This window comes from Bufo bufo, chromosome 2, assembly GCF_905171765.1.
Source record: "Bufo bufo chromosome 2, aBufBuf1.1, whole genome shotgun sequence".
NCBI classification, from domain to species: Eukaryota; Metazoa; Chordata; class Amphibia; order Anura; family Bufonidae; genus Bufo; species Bufo bufo.
The window spans coordinates 672389787-672408705 of NC_053390.1; the positions used below are offsets into that span (position 1 = coordinate 672389787).

The 18919-nt window shown below is 44.9% G+C and overlaps 1 protein-coding gene across 1 annotated transcript in view; it reads right to left on the reverse strand.

Annotated features, from left to right (window-relative positions):
• The window catches only part of NAF1 (nuclear assembly factor 1 ribonucleoprotein), a 105646-nt gene that overhangs the window by 17978 nt on the left and 68749 nt on the right, over positions 1-18919 (reverse strand). The window contains exons 5-6 of the mRNA XM_040418624.1: positions 18053-18135; positions 11659-11819 (exon numbers count right to left, since the gene is read on the reverse strand). Of these exons, the coding sequence (XP_040274558.1) occupies positions 11659-11819; positions 18053-18135 (244 nt within the window). The remainder of the gene's footprint in view (positions 1-11658; positions 11820-18052; positions 18136-18919) is intronic.

An 18919-nucleotide genomic window follows, 5' to 3' on the forward strand; every position in this document is an offset into this window, starting at 1 on the left:
CATCTGACAGGTTAGATCATGTGGTAATTTTATAGAGCAGGTTGTCACGGACGCGGCGATACCTAATATGTATACCATTTTTTTTTTTATTTATGTAAGTTTTACACAATGATTTCATTTTTAAAACAAAAAAAATGTTTTAGTGTCTCCATAGTCTAAGAGCCATAGTTTTTTCAGTTTTTGGGCGATTATCTTAATTTCTCATTTTTTGCGGGATGAGATGACGGTTTGATTGGCACTATTTTGGGGTGCAAATGACTTTTTGATCGCTTGCTATTACACTTTTTGTGATGCAAGATGACAAAAAATGGCTTTTCTTACACAGTTTTTATTTTTATTTTTTTACGGTGGTCACCTGAGGGATTAGGTCATGTGATATTTTTATAGAGCCGGTCGATACGGACGCGGCGATACCTAATATGTATACTTTTTTTTATTTAAGTTTTACACAATGATTTCATTTTTGAAACAAAAAAATAATCATGTTTTAGTGTTTCCATAGTCTAAGAGCCATAGTTTTTTCAGTTTTTGGGCGATTATCTTGGGTAGGGTATGATTTTTGTGGGATGAGATGACTGTTTGATTGGTACTATTTTGGCGTACATGCGACTTTTTTGATCACTTATTACCTTTTTTGGGAAGTAAGGTGGGCAAAATTTAAATTCTCATAGTTTTTATTTTTTTATTTTTATGGCGTTCACCGTGCAGGGAAAGTAACATGACCGTTTTGTAGATCAGGTCGTTACGGACGCGGCGATACCCAATATGTGTAGTGTATTTAATTTTTTTTATTTTTATTCAGAGATAAGTGTTTTTTTTTCTCTTAACTTTTTTCACTTTTTTAAAAAAAAAAAATTGACCCAGACCCACTTGGTTCTTGAAGATCCAGTGGGTCTGATGTCTGTATAATACAGTACAGTACAATATATTGTACTGTATTTTACTTACACTTTGTCTGAACAGATCTCTGCATTTAGCACAGATCTGTTCAGCACCATGGACAGCAGGATGCCTGAGACGGCGTCCTGTTGCCATGGGAACCTTCCCCGTCTGCTCAGAACTTCGCAGACGGGGAAGGGTAAGGACGGGGCTGTCGGGGGGGCAGTCTGGGGGCTCTCTCCCATCAGGGGGCTGCAAAGGCACAGCAGCCCCCTGATGGGAGAGGGAGGGAGCTCCCTGAGCTGTTAACCTTTTCCATACAGCGGTCCGTACGGACCGCTGTATAGAAAGGGTTAAACGGCTGACATCGCATCACCGATGTCAGCCGTTTATACCAGGGTGTCAGCAATGTGCTGGCACCCTGGTATACCCACTAGACGCCAACGATTATTCAAGGAGAGGCAGGCGGGGGATCGCGATCCCGCCTGCCGCACCGCCCGCCTCCCGCACCGCCTGCGACACCCCCCCCTGCACCACCCGCCCACATAATATCATTCAGGGGTGCAGGGGGGGGGTTAATAAAACTTTATTTGGGGCATTTTAAAGTTTGATCCCTGCGGTCAGAGACCGCGGGGATCAGAATCGGCTAAAAGCGCAGCAAACCGCAGGTCTGAATTGACCGATACGGGGGGTCAAATTACCCCCCCCCCCCTGCGTTGTTACGGCATCCCGTTTTGATTAACCCCCGCGGCACCGGAATCGCGAATTAAAGCCATGACGTACCGGTACGTTATGGGTCCTTAAGGATTGACCCATGCCGTACCGATACGTCCTAAGTCCTTAAGGGGTTAAATCAAACCTCTATGCGTTGACTTTCTGAGGACCTCTTACTACAGGCCCCCATACATAAACCACTGAAAATGTACTGTGTAGTGGCTCCCTCCTGTTAGCAAATAGAAGAAACAGGTGCTTTGAATTTCAACACCAGATCTTTTCATCCTCCCAGGAGATGAGCTCCTGCCAGAGGTGGTCTTACACCTCTTTCCCCCATTGAAAACACATACATGCTTGCAAGCTGAACATGTATGAGGGGGTCAGGGGAGATGGCTGTCGGCCAAACAAGCCAGCTGACTGCTATTGAAGATGTATGTGCAGATAAATACACAGCAGCCAGTCTGCACAGTGGTAGGCTCCGTTCAGCAATGCCTCCCGTCCCTGGATTGTAATCGCCTAGACAAGGTCATGTGCTCCCCTACAGCCAATGACTGCAGTGACGTGTCCTCAAATGGCATATCACATCTGTGTCATGTGCTGCTGGGGGACACATCTAAAACCATCTTTGACTCCTTGTGGGCACTGTATAGCCAAGATGCAACCACAGATCATAAAGGTGCACCAAGCAACCCCATTCCATTCATGTATTATTAGGTCACTGAGCTCTGAGTTGATTCCCGATGAGGTAATAGTATGTTGTGGGCTCAGGAGCTGTGCCATTGCTTTAGTACTGGGGCTCCACTGGACCATGAAAGTCAAGTGAGCGTGTGGACATAAGGCGCAGGATCACAACCAGAAGTTGAATGTCATGAAGTTTATTTGAAGACAACGCGTTTCGGGGGTTCTGCGGACCCCTTTATTAAGTCTAAAAAAAAAGTATAAACTAGAGTAATATGCTAGTAAAAACTATACTAGTAAAAAAATATATATATATATAATAAATAAATATTTACATATAATTGGAATGAAAAGACAATGCGTAGTAAAAATAATAATGAATAATGGTGATATAAAAAAAACTGGATTTTTGTACTCACCGTAAAAAAAATTCTCGTAGGACGCAATGGGGGACACAGCACCATGGGTATATGCCCAGCTACCACTAGGAGGCACTAGACATAAAAAAAAAAAAATTGGCTCCGCCCAGGTGGGCTATACCCTCTCCACAGCACTAGGCTATCCAGTTTGTACGAAAAGCAGTAGGAGAGAGAAACAAAAGCGAAGAACCAACATATCCTGCACCGGGAAAAAGCAGCCCGGTGACAGGGGGAGTAAGTAAAAACAGAGGGTGGGATCTGTGTCCCCCAATGCATCCTACGAGAAAAGGATTTTACGGCGAGTACAAAAATCCAGTTTTCTCTTGAATACATTGGGGTACACAGCACCATGAGACGTCCTAAAGCAGTCCTCGAGGGTGGGAGTGAAACCTCATGCAAAAAGAAAGATGCACAGGTGCAGAAGAACTATGTGACCCAACAGGACCAGGAGAGACCCTAGCATGAAATGGTTCCAAGAAAAGTGAGACTGAAGATCCTAAGGACAGGTGCCTGGGAAACAAGGCCTGCAAGAAGGACCAAGGGCAGGGGCGTAACTAGAAGTGACTGGGCCCCACAGCAAATATTTGTAAGGGCCCCTCCAGCGCGCTTCGCACCTCCCTCTTCCTGTGTAAACCCCACTCCTTTGGCACAGTGTAGCGGTATACTGTATATTGTGTGGCACAGTGGATGCTATATGTGTATAACAAACATATTTCATATGAAAACTTAGTTACTTGACCCTTGGGGATCTCGGACACCACTTCAACACTTGGCCGGGGGCTCGGCGGACCTGATGTTGTGCTTTATCCTAATGAGAAAGATTTCATAATAAGGATTTGGAGAAGGGGCAGAGGGATAGAGCAGGGAGAGGCTGGTGCTGCTACTAGGGGGTCATACCATGGGGGAGTAATAAAGCCCACTATAATGCCCCCAGTTGAGCTAATGTCCCCATAATGTACCCGTATAAAATGTCCCAGTATCATATTGCCAAACCCCCCTCAGGTGCCAGTATCAGGTGCCAAACCCCCTCCCCCCCCCCCAGGTGCCAGTATCAGGTGCCCTGGAGATGAGAGGTTCCTCAGCGTACATTTGTCTTTAACCACTCAGACCGCCTGATGCTCTGTTACCAAGAGAAAATCGGAGCAGAGGTGTCCCCCGAGGCAGCAGATGGAATGGCAGGGAAGGGTTGTCATCAGCCTCAGGCTTGCCCTGGGAGTGACCCGAGGAGGAGCGGAACATGGTTGTGACAACCAGAGGTAGACTGCGGGACCTAGGAGAGAGATCCGCATCCGCGGAAGGGTCCCTGGGAGGGCAGAGGTGGCCGCAATCCTGTAATGGCTACAGTCCCTGGTCAGGCAGTCAGCGCAGCGACTCGGCCATTGGGAGAGTCGGACAGGATTCCCTATGACCTGGGACAGGGAGAGGTCCGGTCAGGAGAAACCGAGGTACTTATGGGAGGGCACAGGAGCGAATGCGCACAAACAGGGACAAGCTGACCACGTTGCAGCCCTTTATCGCCCCAGGCGCACCGAAATACATGCGACCCCCCACTGCAGTTTGTCCAAAAGCTGTCTACTGGAACCCAGGGACAGAGTTCCCAAAGATGTGCTGCAGTATCAAGGGATCCCCCCCCTGCTGTAAGATGGATGCTATTTAAAAGAAAACAGCACTCAGAGGGTAAAAGCCCGCGTTTGGCAGACATAGGAGGAGGAGTCCCTCCAGAAGCCGAGAGGAGCGGGGAGGTGCCAGCTAAAGCCGGGAAAAAAGGGAAGGGGGCGGGAGAGAATGCGGCCTAGGCGTGGAGGAAACCGGGGCATCGATTAATGAGGTGGCCGGAAAAGGTGCGCCGTTGGAAATGAAGAAAACCGGTAAGGGGGGCTCCTGAGGGGGAGCAACACTCAGGGAGGAGAAAAACAGGGCAAAAAGGAGAACCAGGGGCGGGCCAGAGGAAACTCGGCATAGTCCCGGGGACTAAAGTAGATGGGAGGCCGGGGAGAGGACCGGAGGAGGCCGCAAGGGAAGAGGAATGACCAGGAGAAGGGAAACAGAGGATGGTCCCACTCCCTCTCCCAAAATTGCTTAAATCACCTTTCTTTCCCATTCTGACATTCAGTTTGGAGTTCAGGAGATTGTCTTGACCAGGACCACACCCCTAAATACATTGAAGCAACTGCCATGTGATTGGTTGACTAGATAATTGCATTAATGAGAAATAGAACAGGTGTTCCTAATAATTTATATATATATATATATATATATATATATATATATATATATATTTATTTTTTTAAGAAGGTTACAATTTTTAAGCATTACTTTATTTATTTTTTACTGCAGAAAACTGTACACATTCCCCCTGCTGACAGTCTACACAGAAAAAGGGGGTCTGAAAACCAGAAAATTTCAATAACATTTTACTATGCTTGAAATTGCAGTGTGGACAATACTGTTTTGGGTGCAAACTGAAAACTTCAGCACCTAAGTGGACAGTGCAGAGAAAATTGCTTCAAGACCAAGAAAACCTTTTCCATAATGATTATACAGTTACCGCTATAGTTCAAATAATGAAATCAATAGGTTACCCACATCAGAGTGCTAACTGAAGTTCCTATAAGACTAGAGTAGACTTAGCATCTGTGAACATTGCTGAAGAGCAAGCATAAAATCTAAGTACAAAAAAAGCAATTCAGTATTTTATATAGCAGTGGCTCTTGATATAAGAGTAAGTTGCTTTTCCTTTCATTCTTATTCTCAGGAGAAAAAAAAAAAAAAAGTTTCTGTAAACAATATTCTGTGCAACGATTTTGAAGACTAAACGAGCGCCATTTCTTTCAGTTCCAGGTGTAGTCAATGACCAAACGAATTTCCAAGGCAAATTTATTAACAAAAGAAACACAAAATTGAAGTTTGAAAACCACTTTTTTTATGGGAGAAGATAGAGATGAGCGAATCGAAGCTGACGAAGTGGAATTCGATCCGAATTTCAGGAAAAATTTGATTTGCAACGAGTGCAAATTTCCTCGTGCTTCGTGGTAACGAATCACAATTTTCCTAAAATGGCTGCTGCAAGTGTGAGGACATGGAGAAAGGAAGTCTGAGTAGCCGGGATCACCCAGACTGACATACATGCAGCCAATCAGCAGCCAGTCAGCCCTGTGATGTCAGAGCCCTATAAATACAGCGGCCATCTTAGATTCAGACATTTTTCCAGTGTTCTGAGTGTAGGGACAGACATGAGAAGGCGCTAGGGACAGCAATTGGAAAAACCTCATTGTGAAAAAAAAAATTAATGAAAAAAAAAAGATTTATAAGTGCAGGGAAATGATAGTGAGGAATCCTTTCACAGCATCTTGGTGCAGGGAGAGACGTCAGAAGGCGCTAGGGACAGTGCTAGAAAAGCGATTTACAAGTGCAGGGAAAGATGATTTGGGGATCCAAATAGCCATTATACAGCTCTGTCATTCCAGCAATTTGTTCTTGGGGTGCAAGTGCCATGTTGAAAAGCCTTTAGTGGGCTATTTTAGTACAAAGAAAAAAAATACTCACTTCACTGTTGCAGTTATTTGTGGCAAAAGCGTTTAGTGGCCTATTTCAGTACAGAAATAAAAATATATTTGTCGCTTTTAGGGGTGTTTTAATTTGCTTTTAATTTATTTAGCTCAGCTAAAAGTATGTCAGACAAAGGGGTGCCAGGCTATGCACAGGAGGAGGGGCAGAGGCATAAATGTTTCTGGCGCAGGCAGAGGTCGCAGCAGAGTAAGGGGGCATGGCAGCCAGAGTAGCAGCGAGAGGCCTGAGCTCCCGGTATCATCTAGCGGTAGGGTCATGACCAGCAACACAGCGGTTCTTGATTGGTAAACTCGGTCATCCACTCAATCCCAAGTGACATCAGACACCCCCAGCCAACAGTCAGTGGGTTCGTCAGACACAACCCTTAGTTGGCATGGCCCGGGAGCAGGCCCTGTGCCCTCACCTGTCCTCAACCTGCCTCTGTCTTTGCTGTTCTCTCAGCCACAGAAGGATTGTATGATGTGAGCTCAGCTCCACTATACAGCGAGGATGAGCTACTAGAGGACAGTTAGCAGCTACTGCCCAGGCAAGATCTGGAGGAGACATCCGCCACTTCCTCCGCTAGGCGGGCAAGTAGTGATGAATAGAGTGGCGTGGGAGGTGGTGTTGCAAGCGATCAGGCTCCTGACCCAGAGACAGTTGAGGAGGACATCAGTAACGTACAGACGCTACTCGATGATTAAGCCGATCGCACTTTGGAGCCGGGTGCAGAAGGGGCTTCATCATCAGGAAAAGAGGATGGCAGCTTGCCAGTGAAGCAGCAGTTGCAGGTCAGTAGCCAAATGTGCCCAGGGTAGACCACCTGCTTCACAGCAGCCGATCTGCCCGGGAAGTTGTGGTGCAGGGGTTTACAGAGGCAGCGGCGGTGTGGCAGTTTTTTGTTAAGCCGCCAGGGAAGGTTAACATGGCTATATGTGGAATATGTGGGCAGAAGGTGAAGCGTGGCCAGGGTACCAATGTAGGAATCACGCCCTGCGTCAACATATGCAGCATCACCATAAAGTGGCCTGGGAGAACCATGGCTCCAATGTGGTGGTCCAGCCTGCGGCAGCAACCAGTAGCACACACCAGGTTTCAGCCAGTCAAGGCTCCACCAACTCAGCTGAAGGGAGCGGTCTGTCATTCCCATCTTCTGCTGGTCCTTCTGCTTCTCCACCTCCTAGTCAGTCATTCCGTCAGCAATCGATCACCAAAGAGATTACCAAGAGACAGCAGTATGTGTGCACTCATCCAACGGCGCAGAAGCTGAACATGCTCCTGTCCAAGTTGCTGGTGCTGCAGTCCCTCCCGTTCCAAGTGGTGGACTCTACACCTTTCAGAGAACTGATGGCTTGTGCCGAGCTGAGGTGGAGAGTCCCAAGCCATCATTTCTTTGCGAAAAAGGCAGTACCAGCCCTGCAAAAATATGTAGAACAGAAGGTGGGTCAGTCCTTGAGCATTTCTGTGTCTGCCAAAGTGCACGGCAGTGCAGATGTGTGGAGCTGTAACTACGGTCAGGGACAATACATGTCCTTTACGGCCCACTGGGTGAATGTGGTTCCTGCACAGCCACACCAGCAACTTGGCCATGTCACGCCCCTTCCGCCTCCACGTTGTCACGACGTTGGTCCTCCGACTATGTCCGCCTCGTCATCCTCCTCAGTCTCCACTGTAGGGACAAGTCACAGTGCCCCTCCAGCATACTACATGTGCAGGGCACGGCAGTTTCACGCTGTTCAACACCTGGTTTGCCTTGGCGAACAGAGTCACACGCGGGAGGAACTGCTCCGTGTGATTCATCAAGAAATCAAATCGTGGCTTTCTCCACGACAACTCAAAATCGGAACCATGGTGATCGACAACGGGAAGAACATAGTGTCAGCGCAAGGAAGGCTGAGCCATGCACCCTGCTTGGCACATGTGTTTAATCTGGTTGTCAAGCAGTTCCTGAAGTCTTCCATCCATCTGCAAGACATCCTAAAAACGGCCAGGAAACTTTGCATGCACTTCAGCCACTCGTACACCGCAAAGCACACCCTCCTTGAGCTGCAGAAAGGCATCCTCAACATAGGCTGATATGCGACGTTTCCACCCGTTGGAATGCCACCCTCCATATGTTGGACCGACTATACGAACAGAGAAAGGCTATCAACGATTTCTTGATGATGCAAGCGAATAGGGGTACTCCCCTGTGAACCTTCAATGTCATCCAGTGGCAGCACATGCGTGACACCTGCCGTTTGCTCGGGCCCTTTGAGGACGCCAAATAATTTTTCGCCAGGACTACGGGATGAACTATGTCATTCCACTGCTTCATGTCCTGGAACAAATTGTAGCAACAATGGCTGGTCAGGGGACTGGAGACGTGGCACCTAGATCTCATGGCCACATGAGCCTTATGGGGGCTGAACTGGAAGAGGAGGAGGAGATGGGAGCACAGGCAATGTGTAGAGAAATCAGTGTTTTTTGACTCAGCTGACAGAGGAGGAACAGTAGCAGCTAGAGGAGCTACATGGCGATGAGGAAGACGAGATAGAGGACCCAGACACACCGTGGCAGTATGCAGTGGAGATGGAGGCAGGAAGTCCCTCCGAGTCACTTTCACAAATGGCCCAACGCATGCTCACTTGCTTGCGTAGTAACAGCCGAATTGTCACCATTCAGCAAAGAGATGACTTCTGGCTCCCTACCTTGTTGGACCCTCGCTACTGAAGGGAAATGTGACTCCATCTTGTCTTCTCTAATGTGAACAAAATTGTTATAATATCTTACCCACGCACTTCACATCCCCCCGCTGTGAGTTAGGTTCACTTATCTGTCTCAGGACAGATTCTGTGAATCTCCCAGAACTAGAACAAATGTTCTGTTTCATTCAGGGTCATTCGGCACAACTGCGTACATTCTTATATGTGACGTATTGCATACCATAAAAGGATGTTCCGGTAGTATCTGTATGAGCACCAATGTTTATCTTTTATGATTGGTTTAACGCTGTTGTTATGCAAACTTTTCTACTGCCTATATAAGGCCAAGCTATAGCATAATAAAATGAAAGTGTTTCTCAGTGATTGCCTGTGTGTGTTATTAGCAACTGAAAAAACTCTCTCCTGACATCAGTGTCCCAAACCAAGGTTGTCGTAGAGGTCCAGAAAGGTCCAAATCCTTTCAGCTACCAGTCCAGAATGGGGCCCTTTTTTTTTTACACCCTCAGAGGGAGGACAAACTGAAACACTACAGAGGCATCCTATGTAGTCAGTTGGCAGCTGCCTATTTGCGCCATTGTCCATCCTCTCGCAGGTCTGACCGGGAAGGGGCCCTCTGCGCTCATGTTCCACTGACATAGCTGCTGGGGAGGGGTGGAGTGGCAGGAGCAGTACCAGCTCCACCAGCAGCAGCCCGAGTCTACAGTTGCTGATTAGTAGCTTTCTTCACCCGCATAGTGAAGAAACTACTCACCAGCAGGTAGACCTGGAGCAGGACCTGAACCATACTTGGACAGCACCCTGCCAACCCAAATTGAAGATCCGCTGGACTACTGGGCAGCCAAACTGGATTTGTGGCTGCAACTAGCAGAGTTTCCCCTTGAAAACCTGTCCTGCTCGGCAAGTAGTGTGGCATCAGAGCGGGTGTTTAGTGCAGCAGGGGCCATAGTTACCCCAAGGAGAACTCGCCTGTCCTCCCAAAATGTGGAGAGACTTGCCTTTGTCAAGATGAATCAGGCATGGATCAGCCAGGATTTCCACCCACCAATGCCTGATGCATATGATTATATCCATGAGATCGGTTTCTTCTGGCTACCTGCCTCAGCTACTACTCTGATGCTGCCAACATGTCTGATGCCAAATGCTCCTTCTTTCACCCACCTTCGTCAGCAGGTACTGGTATTGCCACCCACCGCCCTACTCTGTCACCGGGTCACTTTGTGGTCTCCTGATGCTGCTGCCATATCCACACTATGTCACCTTGCCACTCTGTGGTGTCCTGCTGCCATCTCCACACTGTCACCTTCCCACTCTGTGGTATCCTGATGCTGCTGCCGCCATCTCCACATTATGTCCCCTTACCACTCGGTGGCCTCCTCCTGATGCTGCCACCTCACCACTTATGCTCTTCCCACCCTCCCTACTTCAGGACTGGTCCACTATTTTGCCTTTCGGCCTGGCTGACCTCATTTATTTGAGCTTTCTTCTGATCTGTCAGAAGGAAGGAAAAATGAGACGCACAACGGATCCTCTCTGTGTAGCAGCTTTAAGGCCTGTATGGTCCCATCAGAATTGGCTTATGATTGGTTAGCCAAAAGCAGGAGTGGGTACAAAACATAGAAGACATGTAAATATTCCATTCACGTGTCATCTGTTTTAGATCCACTCCTGTTTTTTTTTGGGCATTAGCAATACTGACAGATCAAAAGGAAGGGAAAATAATCAGTGACGTCCACACAAACTTACTGCTGACACCCTCTCCGATGTGTCAGGGGGGCTCTATAAGCGTTTAATAGAACAGGTTCTGTTGACATCTATATGGAATCAGCTGATGACGGTGTAAAAGGAGTGCGCTTCTTCTTGGCGCCAACATCGTGAGGCCGAGTTCTTCTTATTTGGTCAGTTTTGGCCCTGTGACTGCCCAAATAAGTGTGCAATGATTCCAAGAGTGACGCCTGTCATCTGCATGTCATACGGACTCTCAGTATTATTTCACTACCAAAGCAGACTCCCTATGCGTGTTACTACAAGGCACAATGTTCTACACCACTATAAAGGCTCTCTGCAGCCAGGAAAGAGACCTTTTTTTGACATAATTTGCCTCGAATATATTCGGATCAAACAAAAATTTGGCGAACCGGCGAATTGAATTTTTAAAAAAATTTGCTCATCTTTAAAGATAATTCTAAAATGCAGCATGTATCAGCTTTTTTCCCCGTCTTTGCAAAAAAATCACCAGAAGTACGTCAAGATACTGTATACAGCAGGTGAGAGGAGCTGTCATCTCTCTTGACATGTCTGTTTTAGGCTACTTTCCCACTTGGACATAACTGCATCTTCTAGTAAGAATTTCAGGCAAAGATTTGAGAAAAGGACAACAATGAGGAGAGTAGAAAGCTCTGTCCTGAATCTCACAGAAAACACGTGGACTTAACTATTAAAAAACAAAACAAAAAAAACACATGTTCAAGCATGTCCGACTAGCCTCGTCACTGATAACACGCATGTCTTTTTTTGTAAAGCTTTATAAATGTAGATTCTCTCAGCTACTGTTTCATTTGTAATTAAAGTACATACCCCAATTCACTTGTGATAGCAAATACACAATGTGGAGCACAGTCTGAACATGTCTAGTTAGTATGGGAAATTCAAAATTTAGGTGAACACCACAACCATTGAAGAAGTACTCCTCTTCAGACGCTCAAATGAACACATACCTTTTTAATGCATCAGGGATTATATACTGTGTAAAATCCTTAACAGATGGAGCAAAATACAAGGCATCTTTCATCTTGACTCCGATAGATTCAATATGATCTTTAGAATTAAATCGAACGACATAAAACGGATGTGGTACAGGTCCAAATATCTCAAATATCTGTGAAATACACATACATAACTATAAATAAGACTTGTTAATCAGTGGTTGACTGTAGAAACAGGTTTCAAAACATATGTAATTCATCTATGTACTTGGTAGAGACCTATTTGCTGTTGAAAGCCTACAATATGTACAATATATGGTAAACCACCATTCTAGCAATCGTGGGAGGCCCAATGGCCTGATCTCCAGCAAACATACACTTAGCAGCTATCCTGTGGATAGGCAAAAAAAACAAAAAACAAAACTGTTTTCGGGCCACACTCTTCTCCTGTGAGACAGTACTGCAAAAGGTCACGTTAGGGTCTGGGCTGTAAGCAAGCAGCACAGGAGGTGATTGGAAGAGAAAGACTACTATAAGGCCTTATTCACACGTCAGATCTCCATCAGTGATTTGGAGCCAAAACCAGGTGCGGCTCTAAACACAGAACTGGAGCAGATCTTTCCCTTATGTCTGTGGAGGCTCCAATCCTGGTTTAGGCTGACAATGAATGATGGAAATCACTGACCAAAACACTGACATGTGAATGAGGCATAAGGGTGCGTTCACACAACAGATTTTTCAATGGGAGGCAGCGCTGCAGTTCGTGGGCTGGTGGTTTAAATCCAAGACTGTGCCAAGAAGGGAAGCAGCCATTTTGCTAATAAAGTGGTAACGCTTCATTGATTTAACACACAAAACTTCTAATGAGTGTATATTAGTGAGTTATATGCATTACTGATCCCAAACACATTCATAATTATACAAAGAGACAGCCAATCCTTCCAAAGGCTATGGACACTTGGCAAGAAAAGCATGATTTTTACATAAATTTTAGTTTCTCGTAAGTACTGTGCATTCCGGCTGCGGATGCTGATTACTATTATTAGCTTCAGATGCTACATGCAAAGTCGCTTTGTTAAAAAGAGAGCTGTCTCTGTACAGAATTAAATTGTACAGGCTCCAATGAGCTGGTCAGTTATTCGCGAAGTTGTGTGTGATTTAGTTGAATAACTTCGGTAACTGATTTTTAAAGTGTAAAATCACTTTAAAACTTGGAACCAAACTCAGCTTTGGTTCTGAGGTACCAGTCTTCGCCAATAACTGACTTCGGCCATTCACTCCATGGCGCTGTACATATGAAAAGGGGTACACATACACAATACAGGCAATTGCGCCAAGCATGAACATGACGAGTTGCAATCTGGTACAGAAGGAGAGAGGGCCCTGCCCGGGATGGCTTACAATCTACTACTACATTCTCTTGTATAGTCTGCAGTGTTGTAATATTTGGAATTAACCACTGTGTATATCTGGCATCTGACCACTATAAAGTCACGGTATAGTGGCACTACTTCAAAGCACTTAGCTAAAGATCTGCCTCATCCTCCTCTGTGCTCTGTCAGGGATTATATTCCTGAATACAGATAAGATCTTCAGCTGAATCTCTGTAGGAATAGAGCTCATGAGGAGACAGCTAAAATAGAGAGAAGACGGACAGACTGTGGCAATGGAGACTACACACAAGTGCTGCTCATTAATACACCCCCACCTCCCCTTTGTACTTCATGTCTCCTCATGAACTCCATTCCTACAGAGATTCAGCTGAAGATCTTATCTGTATTCAGGATCGTAATCCCTGACAAGCAGAGCAAAGAGGATGAGGCAGCTCTTGTGTTGTGAAGTAACTTGTCCTCGTGTGATTAGGACAGGTTTTGTGTGTACTAATAAGACAGCAGCCATTTTATTTCCCCCGATTGCTACCCAGACAAAATAAGCCATAATAACTAATGAAAGGTATTTGAGAATATGTTTATAATACAGTAATATATAAGTATTTTCAGTAATTTTAACTCCTTTAATGTCATTCTAAGAAATCGCCCAAGCCTTTTTTGTCATCTCTAAAGACTACCTTTTTTTCCCGCGCCGAAAGTTTTTTTTTTTTTTAAGGAGATTTTATACAGAATTTTGACAGTTTTGTCAATTAAATAATAAATGTAAGATCCAAAATCCTCATAAGTACACAGTTCCAACAATTAAGGCTCCATTCACAGGTCCACAAAATGGGTCCGCATCCTTTCCGCAATTTTGCGGAAAGGGTGCGGACCCATTCATTCTCTATGGGGACTGAATGGATGCGGACAGCACACAGTGTGCTGTCTGCATCCGCAATTGCGGAGAGCGGCCCCGATTTTGGGTCCGCAGCTCCGCAAAAAGATAGAGCATGTCCTATTCTTGTCCGCAGCTTGCGGACAAGAATAGGCATTTCTATGGGGGCGACGGGCTGGTGTGTTGCGGACCCGCAATTTGCGGGTCCGCAACACACCACGGACGTGTGAATGTAGCCTTAATAGTCTACAGAATCTACGTTCATTCCTTGCAACAGCATGCACTTTTCCAGAAACCCCAGGAGACTGCAATGTAATTTATATCTGCTGCAAGTCTGTGCCTCATCACTAGAGTAAATAAATTAGTCACTACACTACGAAGTACAAGCATAAAGACTGATCTAGAACAGATTTATTACCTTGTCTACTCTCAAAATAAACTTTTGCACAGTTAAAACAATATATTTTCATAGTCTAGCAATCACAATGAAAACATTCCTGCGTGATATATAAGGTCATGTTTACAAGATTAATATACTGCATCCTTTGGGGCAAGAATTTTCCATGTAAGGTGTTATTTTAACATGAATATGGGGCTAGCGGCCTGCAGCTCAAGATTCATTTCACGGGAATACTTTCTGTATATTTTTTCCATCCACATGGAAGGATTACTGGTCAGGGGCATGTGCTGTATCTCCTAAATGGGTTTTCCCACAAACAAGTATCTCCTCTCCACAGGACAAGAAATAAGTGTCTGACTGGAGGTCTAACCACTGGGGCCCCAACAGTCACTGGAGTGACTGCTCCATTCATTAGAATGGAACAGTCACATATATCCACTGCAACTCCATTTAACTCTATGGGACCACCTGAGTACAGCACCTGACTATCTCTATCAGTCCTAAAGAGGTGAATGGAACAAAGACACACATGCTCAACTGCTGCTTCATTCTTGTGACTGTCAATGGCCCCAGATGTCCGATATCCCCAATGCACAGGATAGGAAATAAGGGTCTGATTGGGGTGGGAGGAGGTAAAAAAAGAGGTTGTGCAGTAATTTACAGACCTCTCAGAATGGTGGGACTCGCGTTCATGATCATACTTTCCTGATCCCTGGCACTGGGTCCCGGCTTGTTCACTCCCCGGCCTGTCCATGTAGACTTCATGTTTGACGCTGCTATAGCCAATCACTGCCCACTGCTACCCTTGCATCCTGTCAAATGGCCAGGTGACATAAGAGGACTGATTGGCTGCAGCAGCGTCAAACTGAAAGTTTACATAAAAAGGGACCTCAGACAAGCAGTGGAGGCCAGGGAGCGAGAGTCGGGACCCATGCCAGGGATCAGGGAAGTAGGTTCAAAGCATGTCTCACTACACTGAGAGGTCTGAAAATAAATGCACAGTTTTAACCCTTTCAGGACCCAGCCATTTTTTGCAAATCCGACATGTCACTTTATGTGGTAATAACTTTAAAAAGCTTTTACTTATCCAGGCAATTCTGAGATAGTTTTCTTATCACATATTGTACTTCATGACAGTGGTAAAATGGAGTCAAAAAATTTCATTCTTATTTATAATTTTATTTTTTACAAATTTACTAAACACTTTGGAAAAATTAGCAAATTTGAAAATGTCAATTTCTCTACTTTTATAATACATAGTAATAACTCCAAAAATAGTTACTACTTTACACTCCCCATATGTCTACTTCACATTTGGAACATTTTGTGAATGCCATTTTATTTTTTATTTATTTTTTGGGGGTGAGGGGGGGGGGGGGGGAGAGACGTTACAAGGCTTAGAAGTTTAGAAGCAAATATTGACATTTTTCAGAAAATTTCCAAAACCCACTTTTTGAGGACCAGTTCAGGTCTGAAGTCCCTTTGCGAGGCTTACATAATAGAAACCACCCATTTTGGAAACTACACCCCTCAAGGTATTCAAAACTGATTTTACAAACTTTGTTAACCCTTTAGGTGTTCCACAAGAATTAATAGAAAATGGAGATGAAATTTCAGAATTTCACTTCACTTTTTTTGGCAGATTTTCCATTTTAATCAATTATTTCCACTAATAAAGCAAGGATTAACAGCCAAACAAAACTCAATATTTATTGCCCCGATTCTGTAGTTTACAGAAACACCCCATATGTAGTTGTAAACTGCTGTACAGGCACACGGCAGGGCGCAGAAGGAAAGGAATTCCATATGGTTTTTGAAAGGCAGATTTCACTGGGATCATTTTAAGCTGCCATGTCACATTTGAAGACCCCCTGAGTAGAACCCCCCCCTCTCAAAAAAAGATTTTTTTTGGGGAAACTACGGGAAAAGGTGGCAGTTTTGTTGTTACTTTTTTAGGGTACATACGATTTTTGGTTGCTGCCTATTACACTTTGTTTTGGCACAGTTTTTATTTTTTGTTATTTACAATGTTCATCTGACAGGTCAGATCATGTGGTATTTTGTACAGCAGGTTGTTACGGACGCAACAATACAAAATAGGACTACTTTTTTTGGTTGTTTGTTTCAGTTTTACATGAAAGCATTTTTGAAAAAAATTATTTTTTTGTGTCTCTATATTCTGGAAGCCATAGTTTTTAATTTTTTGGGCGACTGTCTTATGTAGGGGCTCCTTTTTTCGGTATGAGATGACCGTTTGATTGGTACTATTTTAGGGTGCGTATGACTTTTTGATCGCTTGGTATTACACTTTATTTTTACATTTTGGGCAATTGTCTTAGGTAGGGGCTCATTTTTAGCGGGATGAGGCAACGGTTAGATTGCTACTATTTTGGGGGACATAAGCCTTTTTGATCGTTTAGTGTTGCACTTTTAGTGCTGTAAGGTGACAAAATATTGTTTAGCAGTTTTTATTTTTTTACGGTGTTCACCTGAGGGGTTAGGTCATGTGATATTTTTATAGAGCCGGTCGATACGGACGTGGCGATACCCTACTTTTCTTTTTTCCCCTATTTTTTTAACTTTATTTTGGGAGAAGGACGCTTTTTTTTTTTCTTACTTTTTTTGGTAAAACTTTATCTTTTTTACCACTTTACTTTTTTGTCCCACTCTGGGACTTAAACTTTTGGGGGTCTGATCCCCTTTACAATGCATGACAATACTTCTGTATTGCCATGTATTGGCTGTAAGAGTATTACAAACTGCAATACACTTCAGCCAGATTGCCTGTGAGATCCAGGGAGCTGGATCTCACAGGCTGTCACCTCCCCTGCTATTGGGTCCCCGTCAAAGCAGCACGGGTACCCGATGGCCACCCCGCACACTTCTGAAGCCTGCATGTGCCGTAGTCATCGCTGCTGAGCAAGGGTTAATGCGCCGGCATCAGTGATTTCACAGATGCCGGCGCATACAGCAGAGGTTCGGCTATCAGTCACTGCCGGACCCCTGCCGCTGATCGGGCCCAAAGCGTCGTACATGTACGGTGCTGGGCTTTAAGGGGTTAAGCTCTGCTCACACTGACAAAATGGTTTTCATTCTTACAAAATACATGAATGATAAAACTTACCTAAAATGAACACTTTGTTACAGAGCTCACATACTTCTAATGGGTCCCTCTAACATTAAGGTATGTTCACATGTGGCAGGTATGCCATGGATTTGCAGTCTCAGTTATAGAGTTCCGTGTGCATTCTGCAAATCCGGGTCCGCAAATCCAGAGATGGGAACGGAAGACTCCAGAAGCACTACGGAGTGCTTCCGTGGGGTTTCGTCCCGTACTTCCGTTGCGCAAAAAGATAGGACCTATTCTATTTTTTTGCGGAACGCCCGATCGCGGATCCATTAAAGCGAATGGGTCCCCGAACCGGTGCCCCACGGTCGGTGTTCGCATACTGCGGCAGCGCATTTTGCTGGTCGCAGCAGGGCCACCGGGTGCACGCGTTCATGTGCAGAAGGCCTTATGTTGCAGATCCCACTGTGGATCGCATTCTGCAATGGAGGGTGGCCTCCACAGCCACTTCTGCTGGAAAAAAACATGTAATACATGTAGTTTTTGCTGCAGTTTGTGCCACAGAACCACAGCGGACTTTACAGCTGTGTTTTCAGTAGCGTGTGGATGTACCTTTATTCTGACCATTAAAACGTAATGACACAATCGTATTCTTTAATTTTCTGAATGCTCACCTTGCCAACAACGCCTCGATCCTCTTTAAAAACGACAGTCTCCTCATTTAACGGTAGAATATCACGCAAAGACTCAATAATTACTGAAAAATAAAGATAAATTAACAATTTCACACAAGCCCTACAAATGCTTAAGAGGAAGGGGGGGGGGAGAAGGGTTACACTTTATACCCGTCCCTTTTTCCAGCACTGTTCTCTGTGGCACTGGACTGGTCTTCTTGCCACTGCTTCTTTACAAACTACAGCAGAGATGAGCCTCTATACAGCATGTGACCACTGCAGCCACTGTTCTCAACAGTCAAGGCCTTATTCACAGTGTCCAATCAGCGATTTTCATCAGTGATTATGAGCCAAAACCAGGAGCGGATCCTCCACCAAAATAAGGTATAAGGAAAAGATGTGCACCCATTCTGCAACTTTGATTCACACCTGGTTTTGGCTCACAACCACAGATCAAACACTAATGTGGGAATAAGGCCTAAGACCTAGTTCACACATCAGTGATTGTGAGCCAAAACCAGGTGAGAGTCAAATACACAGAACAGGTACAAATCTTTCTTTTAAACCTTATCTCTGTGTACCCTCAACACCTGGTTTTGGCTCACAATCACTAATTGAAATCATTGAACAAAATCACCAAACTAGGCCTAAGGCCTTTTCACAGGTCGGTGATTCACAGACATGTTCTGTACATGTTCCACAGACAGCACACGTACCTATTTAGTTTAATTTGTGTATTCAGACATCCATGTTTCAGCACAGTCTGTGGTATTAGCACAAAAGCATGTTTACCATTTTGTCCCCGTTTACGGATCCATTATAGTCTGTGAAAAACATGGACACCATTTACAGAAGACGCTCTGAAAA